The sequence below is a fragment of the Eubalaena glacialis genome, chromosome X (genome assembly GCF_028564815.1).
Source record: "Eubalaena glacialis isolate mEubGla1 chromosome X, mEubGla1.1.hap2.+ XY, whole genome shotgun sequence".
Lineage (NCBI taxonomy): Eukaryota > Metazoa > Chordata > Mammalia > Artiodactyla > Balaenidae > Eubalaena > Eubalaena glacialis.
In genome coordinates, this window is record NC_083736.1 from 108638854 (window position 1) to 108660568 (window position 21715).

General features: G+C 38.9%; 1 protein-coding gene across 1 annotated transcript in view; it reads left to right on the forward strand.

Moving 5' to 3' along the window:
* The window catches only part of DOCK11 (dedicator of cytokinesis 11), a 189925-nt gene extending 180982 nt beyond the window's left edge, over window positions 1-8943 (forward strand). The window contains exons 49-53 of the mRNA XM_061178676.1: window positions 875-1085; window positions 1770-1960; window positions 2404-2504; window positions 3768-3906; window positions 8765-8943. Coding sequence (XP_061034659.1) covers window positions 875-1085; window positions 1770-1960; window positions 2404-2504; window positions 3768-3906; window positions 8765-8887 — 765 coding nt within the window. The 3' untranslated portion in view covers window positions 8888-8943. The remainder of the gene's footprint in view (window positions 1-874; window positions 1086-1769; window positions 1961-2403; window positions 2505-3767; window positions 3907-8764) is intronic.
* The last annotated feature ends 12772 nt before the right edge of the window (window positions 8944-21715 follow it).

Sequence of the window (21715 nt, forward strand, 5' to 3'; positions counted from 1 at the left end):
TCCTTTAAATCCCCTGGAAGTCACTTCAGCCAGAGGGGGAGGGCCTTGCAACAATGGGAAGAGGTGCTACAGTAATGGCCACGGCCTCTTTGACTGCCCCCCTGTGATCAGAAGCAGCAATCAGCAGTCGTAGCACAGATCCCCAATATTTGGAAGACAGGGTCCTTCTTGTTCATCCTGGCTCCCGCAAGCTGTTCCAAGAACATGTGCACCACTGCCTGCCATGGTACTTGAGGGGTGAGGTACAGATAGCGGCCATTGTGCCAAGAGCTAAAATTGACCAAAATCAAAATTAAGGTAATTTCCTGCCCAGGTCCTCCCCTGGAAGTTGCAAGTCTTCAATAGACTCCAGAGTTCCAAAATAGTTACATCAGATAGATTCTGCCAGTGTAACTGTTGTCTCTGTAGGAAGATAGATTTCTGGTGCTCTGCCATCTTCTCGGAATCCTCTCTATAATATATATTTTGTTGAGGTGGAATTCAAATGTGCAGTTAAGCCACTTTAATATATTTTTAGGAAATCAGATTATAAAACAATGTTCAGCATGATCTCAGGTTTGTAAATACATGTGCATAGAGAAGAGATTGGAAGGAAATATATGAAAATGTGAATAATGGTCATTGCTGAGTGGTAGCATTACAGTTTTTATTTTCTGCCTACATTTCTGTAATCTCCAAATAGGTTTCTGTAACTTATTAATAATCAGAAGGAAACGATCCTTGAAAAAAGAGCAAAGGCCTCTTCCAGGTGTGTATTCAACTCACAGTGTATTCAGCGACAGTGGTCCTCAATTGATTTCAGAGGAGTTAGTAGCTTACCTGTACCCCCTTTTCCCATATATTGAATAAAAAACAAAACTTTCTTACCTTACAGGTAAATGTCAAAGAGCTTGATCCCAAATATGCTCATATCCAAGTCACTTATGTGAAGCCCTACTTTGATGACAAAGAACTCACAGAAAGAAAAACTGAGTTTGAAAGAAACCATAACATCAACAGATTTGTTTTTGAGGCTCCTTATACATTATCAGGCAAAAAGCAAGGCTGTATAGAAGAACAGTGCAAACGCCGTACGATCTTGACTAGTAAGTGGGACGGACTTGGCATAACTTCTTTGTTTGACATGGTCATTTTTTTTAAATTTATTTATTTATTTATTTATTTTTGGCTGTGTTGGGTCTTCGTTTCTGTGCAAGGGCTTTCTCTAGTTGCGGCAAGCAGGGGCCACTCTTCATCGTGGTGCGCGGGCCTCTCATTATCGCGGCCTCTCTTGTTGCAGAGCACAGGCTCCAGATGCGCAGGCTCAGTAGTTGTGGCTCACGGGCCTAGTTGCTCCGCGGCATGTGGGATCTTCCCAGACCAGGGCTCGAACCCATGTCCCCTGCATTAGCAGGCAGATTCTCAACCACTGCGCCACCAGGGAAGCCCCTGACATGGTCATTTTTTGATACACACAAGCAGCAGCTGGTCAGCAGGAAAATGTAACTGAAACTTTAATCATTCATTGTTCTGCTGTTCAGTCACTAGCTTGCACAAACATGGCTATGTTATAAACCATTGGTTTCCCGTATGTAATTCATGATTGCTCTGAGTTGTCTCATAAAGAGAATTTCTCCTTCAATCCTGAAGTAATAAGGCGCCTATCTGGTCCCTAAGGTATTTTCCAGACAAAGCATGGGGAGAATTAAGCACAATAGATTTTTTTCTTTAATTCGCCTGTTTGATTTACTGTCTTAAAAACTCATTTGTTCAATCTTAACATTTAATAGCTTCAAACTCGTTTCCATATGTGAAGAAGAGGATCCCTATAAACTATGAACAGCAGATTAATTTAAAGCCAATTGATGTTGCTACTGATGAAATAAAAGATAAAACTGCAGAGCTGCAGAAGCTTTGCTCTTCTGCTGACGTGGACATGATTCAGCTCCAACTTAAATTGCAGGGCTGTGTTTCAGTGCAGGTATGTTGGTTGCTAAACATGTATTAAATGTTTCTTGACGTTCCTCTTGCTTTCATAAGGGCACAGAGCAAGCGTTAATTGTAATTGTCTGTTATACTCTTACTGAGTGCAAAAACCTGTACATTTTTGATTAAGTTAATAAAGAAATTATGTTCAATTTCTCTAAATTTTGTGTTATGTCAGAGGACTTTAACATAAATCCCTCTGATTATAGCCAAGCCCTATATTTACATATCAGAAATCATTAACTAACCTATTAGAATATCATCTTTGCAGATGATTTGCTTTAGTTAATCTTTTTCAAATAAATTTATAGTAAGAATAGTAAATATGTTTCTCAGATGTGGATTTTTAACATATTGGTTTTCTTTAAAAAGAGAATTGCAAAAATTACTTTTTGGTTGTATTCTAACAACTCTCATTTTTCTCCTTTTGTAATTTAGGTAAATGCAGGTCCGTTAGCATATGCAAGGGCTTTCTTAAATGACAGTCAAGCTAGCAAGTATCCACCTAAGAAAGTAAATGAGTTGAAAGACATGTTTAGGTAAGTGCTTTGTAGTTTTCAGATTATTCCTCTATTCTTTTACTCCATTTTCTTCTTAAAAGAAACCAAAATATTCACCAAATAATGTCCCTCCAAAAAAGGACATTCTCTGTTCTCTTTCACAACATTTAAGTGACCTTCTGATGGTACTTTAAGTAGTAAGGAAATGTGTGATTTCTATCTTGCTGCAGGACTTTAACAATGTCCTAGTGACCCAAGACATTAAATATGACAACTTACTTTATTGCTTTGGATATTGTGACACAAACACAAGCCTACTTTCATTATGTGATGTCCTCCTTTGCCTGACTGACCTTATGTTACAGCTTTTCAGACCATTTAGGGTAGGAAGGGCTGGATAGGCTTGCTTCTATCCACATCCTTAGTTCCACTTGGATTCTTCCAGTCTAGGGCATGTGATATCTTGTCTGGACTGAGCATCCCTCTAAGCTAGGGCATGTCTGAATGGTCTTGCATTGGAAAAAAATCTGTTTCGTATATAAAAAGAGTTTACATTCAGAATAAGAGAGACAGCTGAGTAAAATAGACTAAGGAGAAAGATGATAACTTATCCACTCATTTGCTTCAGACTTATTTCATTTACTTTTCCTGTCTCTGTGTTATCAGCTGTTTCAGGTTACAGAGTAACCAGTAGTCATTCATTCAATATTTATTAATGCCTGGCATGTATAAAAAGATTCTACTAGTTGCTATGACAGGGATACAAAACAAGTGGGCAGTGAGGTACTTTGTCCCCTAAGACCTACAGTCTAATTATGGACATTAAACATAAACACATGAAATGATGGAAAAATGCTTTTATGATAACTCATCAACTCTCTGTCCCCACTCCTACCAGCCCAGGGCAGATACTTCATGCCTATAGCACCCAGCACTGTACTGGGTGCATAGTTAGTACCAAATAAATTATTTTTGAATAAATGACATTATCTACAGATGTAAATTAATGTTAGCACAACTTTAGCTGATATCATATCAAGTAAATGACTGAGCAAGTAGGCTTCCTAGAGGGTATATGTTTTGAGCCGGATTTTGAAGGAGGTAAGAAACCAGAAGAGAAAGATGGAAAAGAAAGAAAAAGATATTTCAGACTTAGGAGGTGGCATTAGCAAAAGCACAGTGAGAAAATATAGGATTCTAATCTTCCTTGTAGGCAAGCCATGGTTAAAGTAAATATTAAATTGTCAGTGAGACTTTCGAGGAATAAACAACAAAAACTTTATCTTTGATCTTCATCCACAGGAAGTTCATCCAAGCATGCAGCATTGCACTGGAACTAAACGAGCGGCTAATTAAAGAGGATCAGATTGAGTACCATGAAGGGCTAAAGTCAAATTTCAGAGACATGGTAAAAGAATTGTCTGACATTATTCACGAGCAGGCAAGTATTAGGGTGGTTGAAAACGAAAACGTGATCTGGGGTCCGTAAAGAGTTACTTAACAAATCTATTAGTTTGAAATGTGTTACCTTGAGATTAGTATGTTATTTTAAAATTTGCTCATATTTTCTTTAATCATTTAAATGATGTAACACAAATGAAATTTGAAGCGATTACTGACAATTGCTTTAGCAATTGCTTCAGATAATAAATCATTTGGTTCTTTGTGCCACAGAGCCATTAGAAGCGAGTAGCTGAGCAAGTCTGAGTTGATCTACTATGAACATGGATAAGAATCTCTCAAGAAGGGTCCTAGAGAAGTGAAATGATTGGCTCAGTAGCCGAATCCCTAAATGAATATTCCTGTCTTAGCTGTAAGAAACTAGATACAGGTGGCCCTCCCTGTCTGCAGGTTACACATTCACGGATTCAACCAACTGCAGATCGAAAATATTTGAAAAAAAATTCCAGAAAGTTCCAAAAAGCAAAACTTGAATTTGCTGCACATAGGCAACTATTTACATAGCATTTACACTGTATTAGGTATTATAAACAATCTAAAGATGACTTAAGGTATTGGGGAGGATGTGCATAGGTTATATGCAAATACTATGCCGTTTTATGTAAGGGACTTGAGCATCCTCAGATTTTAATATCCGTGGGGGGGAGAGTGCGAGAGGCAGTGGTCCTGGCACTAATCCTCCAAGGATACCAAGGGACAACTATACCATCATTTAGGTGAGATCCTGAGTGAGTTCCAAAATTCGGGAATCGTCTTAATACCCATACAGCTAGTTCTATTTTCATAAAACCTAGCATTTTAATTTATGACTGAGTGTTAATGACAATTACAGCTAACTTAGTAGAACACAATCTGAAAAATATAGAAGCAAAGATCTGCTCACCACTTACAGCCAAATTATGTCATAATTAAGTAGTTATGACTTTCATATCCCTACTTACCTAAAACCAGAGTACTCCTGAATTGCCCTGGTAAATGTCATTCCTATATTGGGGTCCTGAAATCTGTGTTTACAACCACTCTAGACATGGATTATCACTCAAGTATTTTAATATCTTCAACACAGTTGTAAAAGTCACAGCATGATGGTCTAGTCCCTCAATGCGTGAGCCTATTAAGCTTATCATAAAGTCTCCTTAATTTCCTTACTAAGGAAAACAGCCAATAAGATAAATATTTGCTTCAGAAACTCTTCAAACTCTCAATTTTTTAAAGAAATTAAGGCTCCTTAAAAGAAACAAGGATAACTACAACCCTTTAGAGAACCCATTCTTAACACTGGTTCCAGAAAGGAGAACCTCATCTGTCCTGGTATCTGCATTTCATTGATTGCTTGGCACTCCCCTGCGTGAGACCATCACTCAAAGGGTGTACTTACAAATAGACTTACAAATAGTGGTTAGTTCCCAAAGATCTGCAGTGTAATGATGGGTGAAAGAAGAGGCGTTTCGAGGAAAACAAAAGCTAGTTGACTCCAGGCTCCACCTCTCTGAATTTAGCATGTATGCTTTCTCTTAGAAAGGACTATGGGAAATTTAGTTACCATTAGCCCAAGGTCGCACTGAGTGACTAGGAGTCTGATTTTCTAACCATGGTCATCTTCTCAGTATGGAGAAGCCAGTCAGCCAGACGTTCATCATCCCATCTGTTCAATGAGACGAGTCACCCCAGTCTCCTACTCTCCCGTTCTCATGGCTGGGAATTTTGTTGGCCTGAGGAGTCTGGAATCAGTGATCTATTTCTTCTTTTTGCCATCTTTACTTCTGTTAGCCCAATTAGGAGTGAGTGCAAACTGTTCCAAGGCATACCTTTGCTGCTCAGTTTTCAGAGGCCCTTTTTGGCCTCCTTCCCAAAGCAGCCAGGTGATCAGGACTAGGAAGATAGGGAATCATTCCACTTCCTTTATTGTCTGTATCTCAAGCTCAGCCCCTGAGTACAGTGGGGACTTCACCATCACTGTTCTGGGGTATAACTGAATCAAATAAGACCACATAATTTATTCCTAGAACCTGTCCAGTTTATGGGGTTTTGTTCTCCGTAGTCCATAGGAAAAAACTGCAAAAACTCCTCCTTCACAAAAGATATAAAACAATTACATCATTTTAAGCCAATGTATATTATATTACAGTTATATAATTTGCATGCAACCGTATGACCTAGCATTGAGCTCTAATTTATTCAAATTGAAAGCAAATCATTCAATTTACTGCTATTACTGTGATCAAGATATTTAGAGTAGTGGTTTTATAAAGTTCTTTTTTCCCGTGTTTAAAAAAACAAAGTTCAACTGAGTAAATTTTAAAGATCTTGGCTTTATTCGGTGATTCATGAGTCGGGCAGCATACCATCTAGCAGACAGAAAGGAGCTCCGAAGAGTTTTACAAAATGGAAGACTTTTACAGGTAGAACGAGGCAGGACAAGGAAGTTACTCTAGAAAAGAGCTGATTCTCTCAGGCAAGGTCACCTTCCTACGGGGCACAGCAAGCGTCTGTCAGATGGAGTACCTCACTAGCTCCGACAAGGTAATTCCAGACTGAAAGTAATACACACACTTTTTTGACTGCTTAAGATTACCTGCCTAGAAAAGGCTGAAACTGCAATTAGGTTAGGTATTAAGTCTCAGGTGACGTGGGCTTAGCACAAGTGACTCCATTTTGGGCCTCTCATCTCTTTTTTAACACCCTCAAGTATGGATTTTACAAATCTGCTGTCTTATATCCCACCTGTCTCTCTCATTTAATTTCCATGAACCATGGCTATTTTGTTTAGTTCTAGGGACCAATATTTTAGACCTTTGATATTATATATTGATAGCTAACCAAGAAAGATCTTAGTTTCTATTGGTTTATATTTATGCACGCTGTACTGTCATAATGCATCATATTCAGGTGTGCCTTACTTTGGGCAAATGTTGACTTTATAGTGAATTTTTGTAAATCAATATTTCCTATTAGATTCTCATATAAAAGAGAGCCTTTTTTTAGTCGTACACTTTGAGACATATTATTTCCCAAAGGAAAACATAATAATACAAAATAAGATAAAATATAGCTGTGCATTGCAATGTGAATTATCTATGAGCTCCATAAATGATTACTTGACAAAAAGATACGGCCTGGATATCCTTGGCCCTTTTCAATGTAATCTGTTACACTATACTAAAATATAAAGTCCTTTTAAAAACTTCTTCAGGGCTTCCCTGGTGGCGCAGTGGTTGAGAATCTGCCTGCCAATGCAGGGGACACGGGTTCGAGCCCTGGTCTGGGAAGATCCCACACGCCGCGGAGCAACTAGGCCCGTGAGCCACAATTACTGAGCCTGCGCGTCTGGAGCCTGTGCTCCGCAACAAGAGAGGCCGCGATAGTGAGAGGCCCGCGCATCGCGATGAAGAGTGGCCCCCGCTTGCCGCAACTAGAGAAAGCCCTTGCACAGAAACGAAGACCCAACACAGCCATAAATTAATTAATTAATTAATTAATTAAAATAGCTTTACAAAAAAAAAAAAGCAAAATCATTTAAAAAAAAAACTTCTTCAAGCTTTTGACTTTTTAAAAGGGATTTATATCACCTTAAAACTATTAATTGCAGGTCTTAATTAGATAGAGTTGGTGGTGGCCATTGTAGTGTATTTTTGGTCTGTTTTGTTCATGATGAATGCTCTATTTTCTCGTCACATCTGACAGTTGTGGATAATCAATCATCCCTTAAACCTATCCTGTGCTTTCAGATTAGTGTCATGAGTTATGATTTTTGTAAGAGGAAATTTCTCTATTACAGACTTTATATAAGACATGATTTGTAGCAACACAAATGATATGACGCATTACTGCCACCGTAAACCAATTTGCAGGCTTAATACTGACGTTTCAGAGCTAACTTGAGAACCCAGTATTGAAAGCTTGAGACCTAAATTGGGACAGTATAGTAAAGAGGTTGGATGTGATGTGTACGCTATTCTTTTCTTCTATATAATCCATGCATGAGATCTCTGTTGCTTTTGAGCACACAAAATAGTTAATTTTGGGGACTTCCCTGGCGGTCCAGGGGTTAAGACTTCACCTTCCAATGCAGGGGGTGAGGGTTTGATCCCCGGTCGGGGAGCTAAGATCCCACATGCCTCGCAGCCAAAAAAACAAAACATAAAACAGAAGCAACACTGTAACAAATTCAATGAAGACTTTAAAAATGGTCCATATCAAAAAAAAATCTTTAAAAAAAGTGGATAATTTTTAAAACATCTATACTAATATGAATATGTATGTTTACATGTTTATGGGATATAAAATTTACATTTATGAAGTTTATTTCCAAGAAAAGTCTTCTGTATTAATTAGCTTATATAATTATAGTATGTATTTAGAAATGTTCACTTATTTTCTCTTCACTTAATATTATTTCCCAAGTCTCCAGGGAAGGAGCATGGGTATCTGCATGTTTGAAAAGTCCCACAGTGATCCTGAGAACCACTCTTAGAAGATGATCTATAAACTTGTATCAAAGAGTCCACTGTTTAGGGCTCTTGTTATGACCATCTGTTAAAAAAATTGTTTTAAAGATTGTATTACCTCTCGCTTTCTGTTGAATTTTGCATTTTACAGCCTTTTGTTTTTCTTAATGAGTAACCAGATCTTTTCTGCTTTTTTGATATGCTGCCTTTGTAATACAGCTTTGAAGACTTGAGTCGGTAATGTTTCTCTTTGCTCTTTCTGCTTTATGTCATTTTAAATAGCTAAGTGTCAGTGATAAATTGAAATATGCCTGCGATTTCATATACACATACTTTGTTGGCAGTGGCTATTTTACTTCATGATAAACATGCAGATTTCTTTCGTTTTAGATATTACAAGAAGACACAATGCATTCTCCCTGGATGAGCAACACATTACATGTATTTTGTGCAATTAGTGGCACGTCGAGTGACAGAGGTTATGGTTCCCCAAGATACGCTGCTGAAATATGAGGACATACAGATGTAAAGTGATAACAAGAATGAACCTTCTCAGGAATATTTTGAGCTGTGCAAATGTTAAAATTTAAGGATTTGATATACATGGAGTGTTTTCTTCCTGACACCAAAATTTTCATGCTTTCCAACAGGGTGCTTACATATTTGTAAATATTTAAGCAACTTGAAAGTGCCTGGAAAATTGCACCACTGTGCTTGGTTTGTACTTTTTTAGGTAAATCTATATACTGAGAAGTAGAGCTCAAAAACATTAATTCGATTTGCTTAATTGTTGCTTAAAATAATAATGGTACTGTGTAAAATTGTATAATGGAACACAATAAAAGGTAAAACTTATTTGTAATTAGAAGTGAAGGAAATAATACTTTGAACTTAGCATTTTTCTTGACAGGAAGCTAAATTTATTATCATACTAATCCTTGGAGGAAAAAAGTTGATAAAATTTCCATAAAACATGGATACTTCCAATTGGGGAGATGATTTGAAATCTTGCCTACCAGTGGTCAAGACTGGGCTAAAGAAAACAAAAGCATTATTTAAAAAGGAGAATTTCACAAAGAAAGGATATATATAGAAATACCAGGGTTACCGATCCTTCAAGTTTTGATCCAGTGATGCTAGGTACTCCAGTTGGTCTCTCTGACGTACAAGACAAGGGATTCCTTTGTGGCATAGGTTTGCCTAGCAAGCAGCGTTTGTTGCCAGAGCTTCATCAGCTGAGGCTATCTATAAAGCTAAACAAAACATCTCTGAGATTTGCAGTCAGTACATACTATGCAACTTCAAAGCTTTAGCAGCAGATTCTGAGGGTAGGGATTTTGTAATGATTATTTTCTTCAGTTTACAAGTTTAACAAGCATTTTGATAGAACTTGATGGTTGCAGCGTTTCTTGGGTCGGTATACATAACCACCACAGATTTAGCAACTGCTAGCTAAGGATTACATCTCTTAACTATGAAGAAGCCTCGGACTACCTAAATAATTGAGGAGAAACCAAGATGCGAAGAACTTTTTTAGCTTGAATTATCCGTATAATTTTGGCTGCCTTTCATGTAAACTTTTAGTCCTAGACTTATTTTTCTTATGTAGTTTAGCTTATTTTACAGACAAAAAAAAAAAAAGGGAAAACAGACACTGAAATATAAATGGATCGCATGGAGCCTTGGCTTTTTAAATACTTTGTGATCAAGTAAATCTTAGAGATTATGCACCTGGCTTGGCCATTTTTCTTTACATGTCATTTTTAAGCTTTCAGGGGAGCATGAAATTATTTATGAAATGTTAATTTTGTATTTAATAGGGGATTCAGAAATTTCAGAGGCAGTTTGTAATTCCTTAATATCTTGGAGTAACTGGAGAGTTAGTTTCACCTTTAAAGTGATTATATTTGGCATGTATATGTAAAGAACCGTCACCTAGAGAGAGTGCTGCCTTCTGAGAATGAGGCATCTTGGGGAAACTTCAGTGCTCTTTTGTCAATGACTAGTCCCTATCATGTCCCCCAGCACAGTACTGTGCCCTGTGGATAATTTTTTAAAGTATAACAAATGACCCCTGCCCTCAAGGAACTTGCAATCTAGTTGAGGAGGCAAGATAGACACAAAATTAAATAAAACAAGAATTAACAATATAAGACAAGAAAAGTTGTATATGAACATTGACAAATGAAGGACATTGCCCATAGCTCATATCACATTCAAGGAATGAGAGGCCACTGTGAGTTGTAATGTTCAGGGATGGTTTCATGGACAAAAGTAAGCCTTGAATAGGCTTTCAAAGGTGAGAGGGTATTCTAGGCAGGAGGAACATCATGAGCAAAGGTGCAAAAAGAATTTGCAGAAGTTCAGGGGTTGGTGAGGAGACCAGTTTTGTTCAAGGGAGTAGTGGAAAGAAAATTCAGACCTAGATTTTGGAAGGCCTTGAATACCAGGCTAATAGTATTTGGACTTTAGTCAGTAAATATGGGGGAGCCAGTCAAGGTTTTTGAACAGAGAGATTACTTGATTAAATGTTATTTTTAGTTATGAGTCCATAAACCCATAGATGTGAATAAGAATGGAGAAGAAAGGACAAGTGCAAGAGATACTATGTGGAAAGACTGGACATGACTTATTGATGGCTAAGGAGAAAAGAGGAAAAGTTAAAGATAATTTTGTGTCCTGTGGCCAGTGAGTTCTCCGGGTCATAGCACAATTTCACTAGATTTTTTTTCACCAACTTTCAGACTGAGGTCAGAAAGCTATATACAGAAAACAAGGTGGGCTAGACTAGAGAAAGCCAGCGAAATGTGTTTTGAAACACTGCATATATTAGGTATTACTGTTTATATAGTTTAATGATTTCATGAAGTGATTTGGCCTCTACAGATAAAGAGTACATTTCTGCTATACTGATTATTTTGCAGTTAAGCTTGAGTCCAATTTCCCCTGGAAGCTCTTGTTTTGATAGTCTTCGACCATATTGTAAAATGTGAATAAAGTTACCATTAGTAGTGTTAGTTTATCACTACAGTGATAACCCGTAGAGAAAATAAGCAATTCCATGCAGGTTTTCCAAGTAACCAGTGCACCAATGGCATCATGTCTATAGATGGGATTGTTATTGTTACCATATGACTTGACTGCCTATAATAAATACTGTAAACATCTTTTTAAAAATGAAACAAAGAGCAGCAGTGGTAGCAACAGCCTTGGAACCTTGACCAACGTATCATAGAACTAGAGATGACTCACTGGTTAATTAACAAACTAAATAGGTCAGCATAATAAAAACCTAAGCCTTTGATTATAAATACTGGTTCATCTGAAATGCAGAACCTGAGCAATGTATTGGAATAATAGGAAATTTCCAAACTCTTGAAAATATTAATAATCAGACACATATTTCAGGCTTCAGACACATATTTCATATTTCAGGTAGCCCACAAAATGGTGGGCTACCTTCAGTCTTGTTCTAACAGTATACTACTTCAGATATCAAAACACAGGGGGGAAAAAAAAACACAGGGGAAAGGAGTAGAGTAAAAGGGATGGGGATAGAGAGTGGGATTGTGTAGCAAGGCTATTCCCCTATCCTGGGATTTGGCCAATAAGAGTACTTTGTTCATCTGGTTCCAGTTACAATAATGCTTTTTTTCTAGTCCCAAACCACGTAATGGTTACTTGAAGAGAAGTGTATATGTATGTTTATCCAACTCCTGATTGAACTTGTGACTAAATCCTTCAAAGATTTTGCCTCTGTGTATGGCATCTTAAAACTTTTTCCAACATGCTTTTTTCTCTTCTATTTTCCTCTTTATTGAGCTGTAATTCACACACCGTACAATTCACCCATTTGAAATGCACAATTCAAGGGTTTTTAGTATATTCAGAGTTGTGCAACCATCACCACAATTAATTTTAGAAATTTTCATCACTCCAAAAAGAAACCCCATACACATTAGCAGTCACTCCCCATTGCCCACCAACCAGCCCCCAGCCCCTGACAATCAGTAATCAACTTTCTGTACCTATAGATTTGTATTCTGGACATTTCATATAAATAGAATCACACAATATGTGGCCTTTTGTGACTAGCTTCTTTCATTTAGCATAATGTTTTCAACGTTCATCCATGTTGTAGCATGTATCAGAATTTCACTCCTTTTTATAGCTGAATAATATTCCTTTTGTATGGATACACCACATTTAATCTGTTCATCAGTTGATGGACATTTGGGTTATTTTTGCTTTGGGGCTATTATTGATAATGTTGCTATGAACACTCATGTACAAGTTTTTGTGTGGATATGTTTTCATGTGTCTTGGGCATATACCTAGGAGTTGAATTACTGGGTCATATGGTAACTCTACGTTTAGCCTTTTGAAGGACTACCAGACTGTTTTCCACAGCAGCTGCACCAGTTTACAGTCCCAGCAGCAGTAAATAAGGATTCCAATTTCTCAATATTCTCAGCAACACTTGTTATTATCTGCCTCTTTGATTATCACCTTCCTAGTGGGTGTGAAGTGGTATCTCATTGGGGTTTTTGTTTGCATTTCCCAAATGGCTAATGAAGTTGAGCATTCTTTCATGTGTTTGTTGACTATTTTTATATGTTCTTTGGAGATATATCTATTCAGATTCTTTACCCATTTTTAAACATTGGTTTGTCTTTTTATTGTTGAGTTGCAAGAGTTCTTTATATGTTCTGGATGCAAGTTCCTTATCAGATATATGATTTCCATATATTTCTGTGGGTTGCCTTTTCACTTTTGTAATGGCGTCCTTTGAAACAAAAGTTTTTAATTTTGATGAAGTCCAATTTATCTATGTTTTCTTTTGTCGCTTGTGCTTTGATATTGTACCTGAGAAGGCATTACCTAATCCAAGGTCATGGAGATTTATACCTACATTTTCTTCAGGTTTGGGAGTTTTAACTTTTACTTTTAGATCTTTGATCCATTTCAAGCTGGTTTTTGTATATGGTGTGAGATAGGGGTTCAAATTCATTCTTTTGCATGTGGATATCCAGTTGTCTTTGTACCATTTGTTGAAAAGACTATTCTCCCCCATTGAATTGTCTTGGCACCCTTTTCAAAAATCTATTGACCATAAATGTACAGGTTTATTCTGGGCTCTCAGTTCTATTCCATTGATCTATATGTCTGTCCCTATGCCAGTACTGCATTGTCTTGATTACTGTAGCTTTGTAGTAAGTTTTTAAATTGGGAAGTGCAAGTCCTCCAACTTCATTCTTTTTCAAGACTGTTTTGGATATTCTGGGTCCCTTGCATTTCCATATGAATTTTAGACTCAGATTGTCAATTTTTGCAAAAATAAAACAAAGTAGCTGGGATTTTGGTAGAATTTGCTGTGAATCTGTAATTTAATTTGGGGAATATTGCCACCTTAACAATATTAAGTGTCCCAATCCATGAACGTAGGATGTTTTTCTATTTGCTTTGGTTGTCTTTCTTTCAAAAGTATTTTGTGGTTTTCAGTTTAGAAGTCTTACACTTCTTTTGTTAAAGTTATTCCTTAGTATTTTATTCTTTTTAATGCTATTGTAAAGGGAGTTGTTTTTTTTTTTTAATTTCATTTTCCGATTGTTCATTGCTAGTTTATAGAAATACAACTGACTTTTGTATATTGACCTTGTATCCCGAAACCTTGCTGAATGCATTTATTAGCTTTAATAGTTTTTTATGGATTCTTTAGTGTTTTCTATATAAGATCATGTCATCTGAAAATACAGATAGTTTTACTTCTTCCTTTCCAATCTTGATTCTTTTTATTTCATGTTCTTACTTGGCACTTGGCTAGAACTTCCAGTAGAATGTTAAATAGCAGTGGTGAGAGCAAGACATCCTTGTCTTATTACTGATCTTTGGGAGAAAGCTTTCACTCTTTCACCTTTAAGTATGGCATTAGCTGTGGGTTTTTCATAGATGCTTTTTATCAGGTTGAGGAAGTTCCCTCCAACATGACTTGCATCTGTTTTCCAATTCAGTTTCCCCTGGTAATCATATGATCCATGTATGACATATAGGGAAATAGATGAGAAATGGTTAAGAAATGTACTCAAGATACACATCAAATTAGAGATGAAACCAAGGCATCCTAACTCGCAGTCCACAGTGTTTTCAACTATTATATACTATTTCCTATAGTCTCCTGCTGCAACTTCCTGCAGCTTTCTACAGAGACCAAAAAAGTTTCCTCTCTTCCTTTTTACTAAGAAGGTAAGCTCCATAAAGGTAGAGTCTGTGTCTAATTTTTCACCTCTGTTTCCCTGAAATCTAAACGTGCCTGCCACAGAATAAGTACTTGAGCAGTCTCTAGGAAATAAAGCCAGTTTAGATAAGCAGATACTTCCAGGGCTTTTATTATGAGCAAGGCAATGTAGACAATATCCCAGCCCTCAGAGACAGTGTGATTGAGAAGGTAAGACATAGTCACATAAGGTATGAAGAGGCCTGATAATAGCAAATCAGTGGTAATGGCAAGTGCTTGAATAGGCAGAGCTTTTCTAGATGTAGAACAAAAAAGGCTTCGTGGAGGAGCACAGCCTTGAAGGATGATGGGTAGGAACTAGCGTGTGTGTATTAAGGAAGTACCTTAGGCAGGGTTTTTAACAAGAAGTTAAAAAATTAACTTCATTTTAATTATTATGTGAACTCTGACTGTTAAAACCAATCACTATCACACGGGACATGCAAAGGAAAAATAATAATAGAGTGCATGTAAGATCAGGTAACATTCTCTATCTTGTTTTTCTGACTCCCTTATCCTTTCGTCTTAGATTCAAACTGAGTAAATCAGCCTTTTCTTTTTGTCTAGAAAATTTATGCTCCAGTTGCTTCATTCCCATGTTAGAAAACTTTTTCAGCCTACCTCAGTCAAGTTCTGAGCAACAAGTCTTGTTCTTTGTGTATTGTAGCATTTTGTAATAATCACTGCTTCGGTAGATCTCCTACTTGAGAGTCTTAAAAAGCTCTGGACCCCTCATCCTGCATGCCGAGTGTGTGCCTCTGATAGGTAACCAATGGAAGCTATCATATGAGCAGTTCAGGGCTGCAATCCGCGAATTGTAGACCATTCGTCACAATTTTTTGATCTCCCATTGTGAGCCAGGTATATGAATGATCAAGGCAGTATTCGGTGGGCAGATATACCGATGAGAGATTATAATTATAATCTAGTAGTTATTCCAAGGGTAGTCTTTTTCTGTCAATAACTGGACTGGGTCTTCTGAATTCTGTATCCCTGAAGAGAAACATCTTATGTCTCTTTGAGGGATATAAATAATAGTGCCTGGCACTGATATATTTGAACATTTAATATTAAGAAGCAAAAGCAGACCTAAAATAGATGTGGAGTTCTGTTCAATGCAAAGATGATCAGGTCCTATAGTGCTCATGCAGTGAATTATTTCAGAATTCTTCTTTGCCATAGTCAGGATTTGAGATGCTTCCAGAACCACTGTAAATCGTGATAATAGTACTATGCCCTCCCTCCACATCCCAAACTAAATCTAGACACACAAACACACACAAAATGAAAGAGGTCGAGTGAGGGAAAAGGGCTGAGTTGACAAAATTATCCCTATCAGAACAAGTACGGTGAAAATGAAAGACTTCTGGAAGGAAACTTGGCTGCACTTTGTTCCACTGCAACCCCAAGTAGGTACAAGGTCAGCTGAAGACAATTCAGGTCACATGTAAGAGAAATTATGTTCAGGGAAGTAATTTGGGGTATTTATGCAGAAAATAAGGTAACCCCACCACCACTACCACCACCTCCTCCTCCTGTGTTATGGAAACAAAACTTAAAGTTCTAGCCCTGGAAGGAGAATCTTCAGGAGGGAAAATTCCAACTCTATCCCCATTGGTTTAACCATCTTGTGATTATTCTGCTTTCTCTTTGAACTGCCACCACTGTGATGGCCCCCAGGGGTGTTTCATGATAACCCTGTGCTTCTAGATGAGCCTTTGGCAGGGGGTGGACTAGTTAGGGGTCCTTCTAGCCTACCCAGGGGCTTTGTCTGCCCTCTAACGATTATTCTCATTTTGAGAGTTTTGGCATTCGTTCTATATAGCATATGCTGGTTAAGTGCACAGACTCTGAAAGCCAACTGGCTGGGTCAGAATCCCAGCTCTGTCATTTACCAAGCTGTGGGACCTTGGGCATGTTACTTGATCCCTCTATGCCTTCATTTTCTCATCTGTAAAATGGAGGTATTAATTTTACCTACCTCCTAACATTATTGTGAAAATTCAATGAAGTAAGGTATGTGAAGCCCAGACAGTGACACCTGGCACATCTATTTGATTGTTACATCTATATGTGTGTTAGCTAAGAACTGTGATCTTTACCCCAAAGCATAGCAGAATTTTGCCAGCCACCACACCCTCTATGTCTCTGGACCCATCTCTCCCTTCCAGGTGGAAGTGGGGTAGGGACAATGGGTGGGTCAAGGTCAGGCCATTTTTACCACTTGATATTCCACAGATCACTGCTGGCCTCACTAGATCTCGCCATGTGATGGAGAGCTGTGCCCCGTGCAAGGACGTTATTTCCTGTGTGGTATGGGCGCCGACAAACATACACAGATGCTGGCTGTTAGCAGCAAGCACTGCCATACTGGTGCATCCTGGATGAATATCAGCCCTGCCCCTGTGTCTGTCTTCCTGAACAGAAGCCAGTTATCTATCTTTATAGCTTCCACACACATCTGAGCATTGACAAGCTGTCCCTTAGGCCCCTGAACTCTAGGACCTCTCTGCTTACCTCCTCTGGCTTCCTTCCGCTCTCAGAATTACACAGAAGTGGTTTTGGATTTGTGATTGAACTGGTGGGATTTACTCCCTCAGTATTCCCTCTATAGAGAGTCTCTAAATACACAGCCTCCTTCAACTGAGTTTAATTTATATTTCTCATTTGGATTTCCGCTGTCAATGTTCACAGATACCCAGCTCTCATGAAAAAGATCAGAAAAGTTTTCAGAGTTTCCCTTCCCCATTTCCTACCCATTTCTTTGTAGCTATAGAAATCCTTTAGGGGCAAATTTGCCCAACCAATCTTGTTTAAAGACATTTCATCCTCACTTTAGGTGATGGGGCTTGGAGTTGAGGTCTACTGTCCCCGTGCATTGCAGTGAAGCGCCGGCCCCTCCCTCCCAATCCCCTCCTAGACCCTGTCCTCTTCCTTCATCTAAGAGCTCGCCACACTCCTATGCTGTGCGCTCTCCTCACACTAGCTTCTCAGCGATCACTGTCTGAATGAATCAGTTTCCACAACCATGACCCATAACTCCAGCTCATCTCACCTAAGGGCATTTCAGCAAGTTTCTGCAGCCACTGCAACTTGGAGAAACTGACATTTAGGCAGGATCTGACAAGCCTGCACTAGGGAAATGTCTTGAGGTGGAACTGGCTATAATTTCCCTCTCTCCACCCCAAATCTGAAATTTTCCTCATGGATGGATACCTCTCTACCGTCATTCTCCCTCCCTGCCAGGTATTCTCCAGCAAGGATTTCTTCCTTCAGATGGCCGTGAGCAAACCAGTCCCTGCCCCTACTTTGCTTCCTCCCCCTGCTCTGATGTTGGGGCATCCGTAGGAAGTCAGCTACCCGCACCATCACACCCCCGTCTACCAGGATGTGGCAGAGTGTGGGTGGTTATCTTGCACTTCCCATTTCTAGGAGGCCAACCGGCCAAGACCGAATTGCCTAGACCCTAAACTTCACCACCAGCACCCTGCTGGCTGACCTCACGTGCTCACTTCTTTGGTTATTCCTTTGCTCTCTGGTCCCTTAGATCTCAGAATGGTGGTTCTTAATTGGGAGTGATGCCCCCTGCCGCCCGCGCCGAAGACATATGGCAACATCTGGAGACATTTTGGAAGGTGGGGTAGCTACTGGAATCCAGCGCGTAGAGACCAGGGATGCTGCTAAGCATCCTACTGGGCACAGGCAGCCTCCCCTACAACAAAACTACCTGGCCCCTAATGTCAGGAGGGCACAAGTTGCACTGCTGCCTGCCTCACTGGACTCCTTGAAGGCTACTCCACCAGCTGGTTTGTCCTCAAGGACCCTTTTGCTGGCCATCCTACCAATAGTCCACTGGGAGATCTCTCTTCCCGACTAATGACGGTTTTTTACCCTCAACTGCAACTATCTGCCCGCTTGCATGCCTGCATACACGAGCAGGAGGGGTCCACCTGACCTTCATTTCTAACTCGGCCCTTGGTCTGCAGATGGGCTATGCTCAAGAACCTGAGGATGCTCAAGGTCTACTTCGCCATCTCCGTAGCTGTCCCTTCCACTTTCTGGTGAAGTCTTTCTCACTACTAGTGACACTCCCAACTTGCTAACTTGGCCAAACAATTCCAATTTCTATTGCTGCTGCCACCTATAAAGCAGTTTAATTCCTCTAATAAGACAAAACCCAAGACTTCTACGATATTAGCCGTGAAAGAAAAAAGCATTAGGTCGAGAAGACTATCTACTGAACGACATAAAAATAAAGTCCTGAATCAATGGCGTTGCATACCTTGTCACAATTATAAAGATGTGACTTCTCTGCTAAATATCTAAATTCAATGCCATCCTAATCAAAATCCCGAAAGGATATTTTTAACTTGAAAAAATGATTTTCAAGTTTATCAGAGAGAACAAAGATGAAAAAAGAGCGAAGAGAATACCCCAAATAGAGGAATAAGAAACAAAGGCTTGCCCTAGCAGACCTTAAAATGAATAATATACCTAATTAAAACTGGGCATTTACAGAAGAACAAAATTGGGAGGACTAGTTACCTGACTTCCAGACTTACTGTGAAGCTACAGTAATCAAGGCAGTGTGGTATTAGCAAAAGAATAGACAAAGGGATCAATGGGACAGAATAGAGATTCCAGAAATAGACCCCCATAAATATAGTCAATTGATCTTTGACAAAGGAGTAAAGGCAATGCAATGGAGCAAATAAAGTCTTTTCAACACATGATACTGGAAGAAATGGACATCCACAGGCAAAAAAACAAATCTAGACAGAGACCTTACACCCTTAACAAAAATTAACTGAAAATGGATCACAGATCTAAATGTAAAATGCAAAACTATAAAGCTCCCAGAAGATAACATAACAGAAAACCTAGATGACCTTGGGTATAGTGATGCGTTTTTAGATACAACACCAAAGACAGGTCCATGAAAGAACTAATTAATAAGCTGGACTTCATTAAAATTAAAAACTTGTTCTCTGTGAGAGACAATGTCAAGAGAATGAGAAGACAAGCCACAAACTGGGAGAACATATTTGCAAAAAAGAAGTATTTACAAAAATGTTCCACATTATATCTCATCAAGAAAATGCAAATTAAAACAACAATGAGATACCACTACACATCTATTAGACTGGGCTAAAATCTAGAACACTGACAACACCAAATGCTGGCAAGGATATGGAGCAGCAGGAACTCCATTCGTTGCTAATGGGGATGCAAAATGGTACAGTCACTTTGGAAGACAGATTTCTACAAACTAGAAATACTCTTACCATATGATCCAGCTATTTACCCAAAGGAAATGATAACATGTCCACACAAAAACCTGCACAGGAATATTTATAGCAGCTTTATTCACCATTGCCAAAACTTGGAAGCAACCAAGATGTCCTTCTTGGTAGATGAGTGGATAAATTAACTGAGGTACGTCCAGACAACGGAATATTATTCAGCCCCAAAAAGACATGGAGGAACGCTAAATGCATATTACTAAGTGAAAGAAGCCAGTCTGAAAAAGCTACATACTGTATGACTCCAACTATATGACATTCTAGAAAAGGCAAAACTATGGAAAGACTTCCCTGGCGGTCCAGTGGTTAAGACCCCGTGCTTCCACTCCAGGGGGCACAGGTTCAATCCCTGGTTGAGGAACTAGGATCCCGCATGACGCAAAGTGCATCCCAAAAATAAATAAATAAATTCTGAAAAAAAACAGAGTGGGCATCCTTGTTAAAAAAAAAAAAGACAAAACTATGGAGACAATAAAAACATCAGTGATTGCTGTTTAGAAAGTGGGTGGAGGGAGATGAATAGGCAGAGCACAGAGGATTTTTAGGGCAGAGAGAATACTCTGTATGATATTATAATGATGGATACATATCACTATAGATTTGTCCAAACCCACAGAATGTACACCACCAAGAGTGAACCCTAAGGTAAACTACAGACTTTGGGTGATTGAGATGTGTCAGTGTAGCTTCATCCTTGGTAACAAATGCACCCGTCTTGTGGGGGCTGTGGGTAATGGGGGAGGCCGTGCACGTGTGGGGAAGGGGTACATGGGAAATCTCTGCACCTTCCTCTCAATTTTGCTGTGAACCTAAAACTGCTCCAAAAAAAAAAGTCTTAATAATTTTTTAAAACCGGGAACTTACTAATATGGAAATAGGCAGGCAGAAGGATGTAACAGAATAATATAGGTAAAAACCCATATGACAAAGCTTTAATTTCAAAAAATAAATCAATAAATCATGTTGGGATTATTCAATAAATAGTATTGTTATAATCAGCTAAGTATCTGCACAAAAGTTAAGGGATCCCTACCTTACTATTTACACAAAAATCAATTTCAAATTGATCATAGATTTAAATGTTAAAAAAAACAAGACCCTTAAAGAGCTAGAATTGAACATGTATTACTATGTGTACAGTCTTGAGGTTGGGAAGGTCTTTCCAACGAAGACTCAGAATTCAGAAGACGAAAAGGGTAAGCAACTGATAAATTCGATCCCCCAAATTGTATTTATTTTTATTTTTTATTTTATCTTTAATTTTATTTTTTTTGGCCATGCCGCACAGTGTGCGGGATCTTACTTCCCCGACCAGGGGTCAAACCCGTGCTCCCTGCAGTGGAAGTGCGGAGTCTTAACCACTGGGCTGCCAGGGAAGTCCCCCCAAAATTTTAAATTAAAAACATTATAAGTAAAGTCAAAAGAAAAATAACTGAGTAAAATATTTGCAGCTCTATAATAGATTATAAATATCCTTAATATAAAAAGCATTCTTGGGCTTCCCTGGTGGCGCAGTGGTTGAGAATCTGCCTGCCAATGCAGGGGACACGGGTTTGAGCCCTGGTCTGGGAAGATCCCACATGCCGCAGAGCAACTAGGCCCGTGAGCCACAACTACTGAGCCTGCGCGTCTGGAGCCTGTGCTCCGCAACAAGAGAGGCCGCGACAGTGAGAGGCCCGCGCACCGCGATGAAGAGTGGCCCCCGCTCGCCGCAACTAGAGAAAGCTCTCGCACAGAAACGAAGACCCAACACAGCCAAAAATA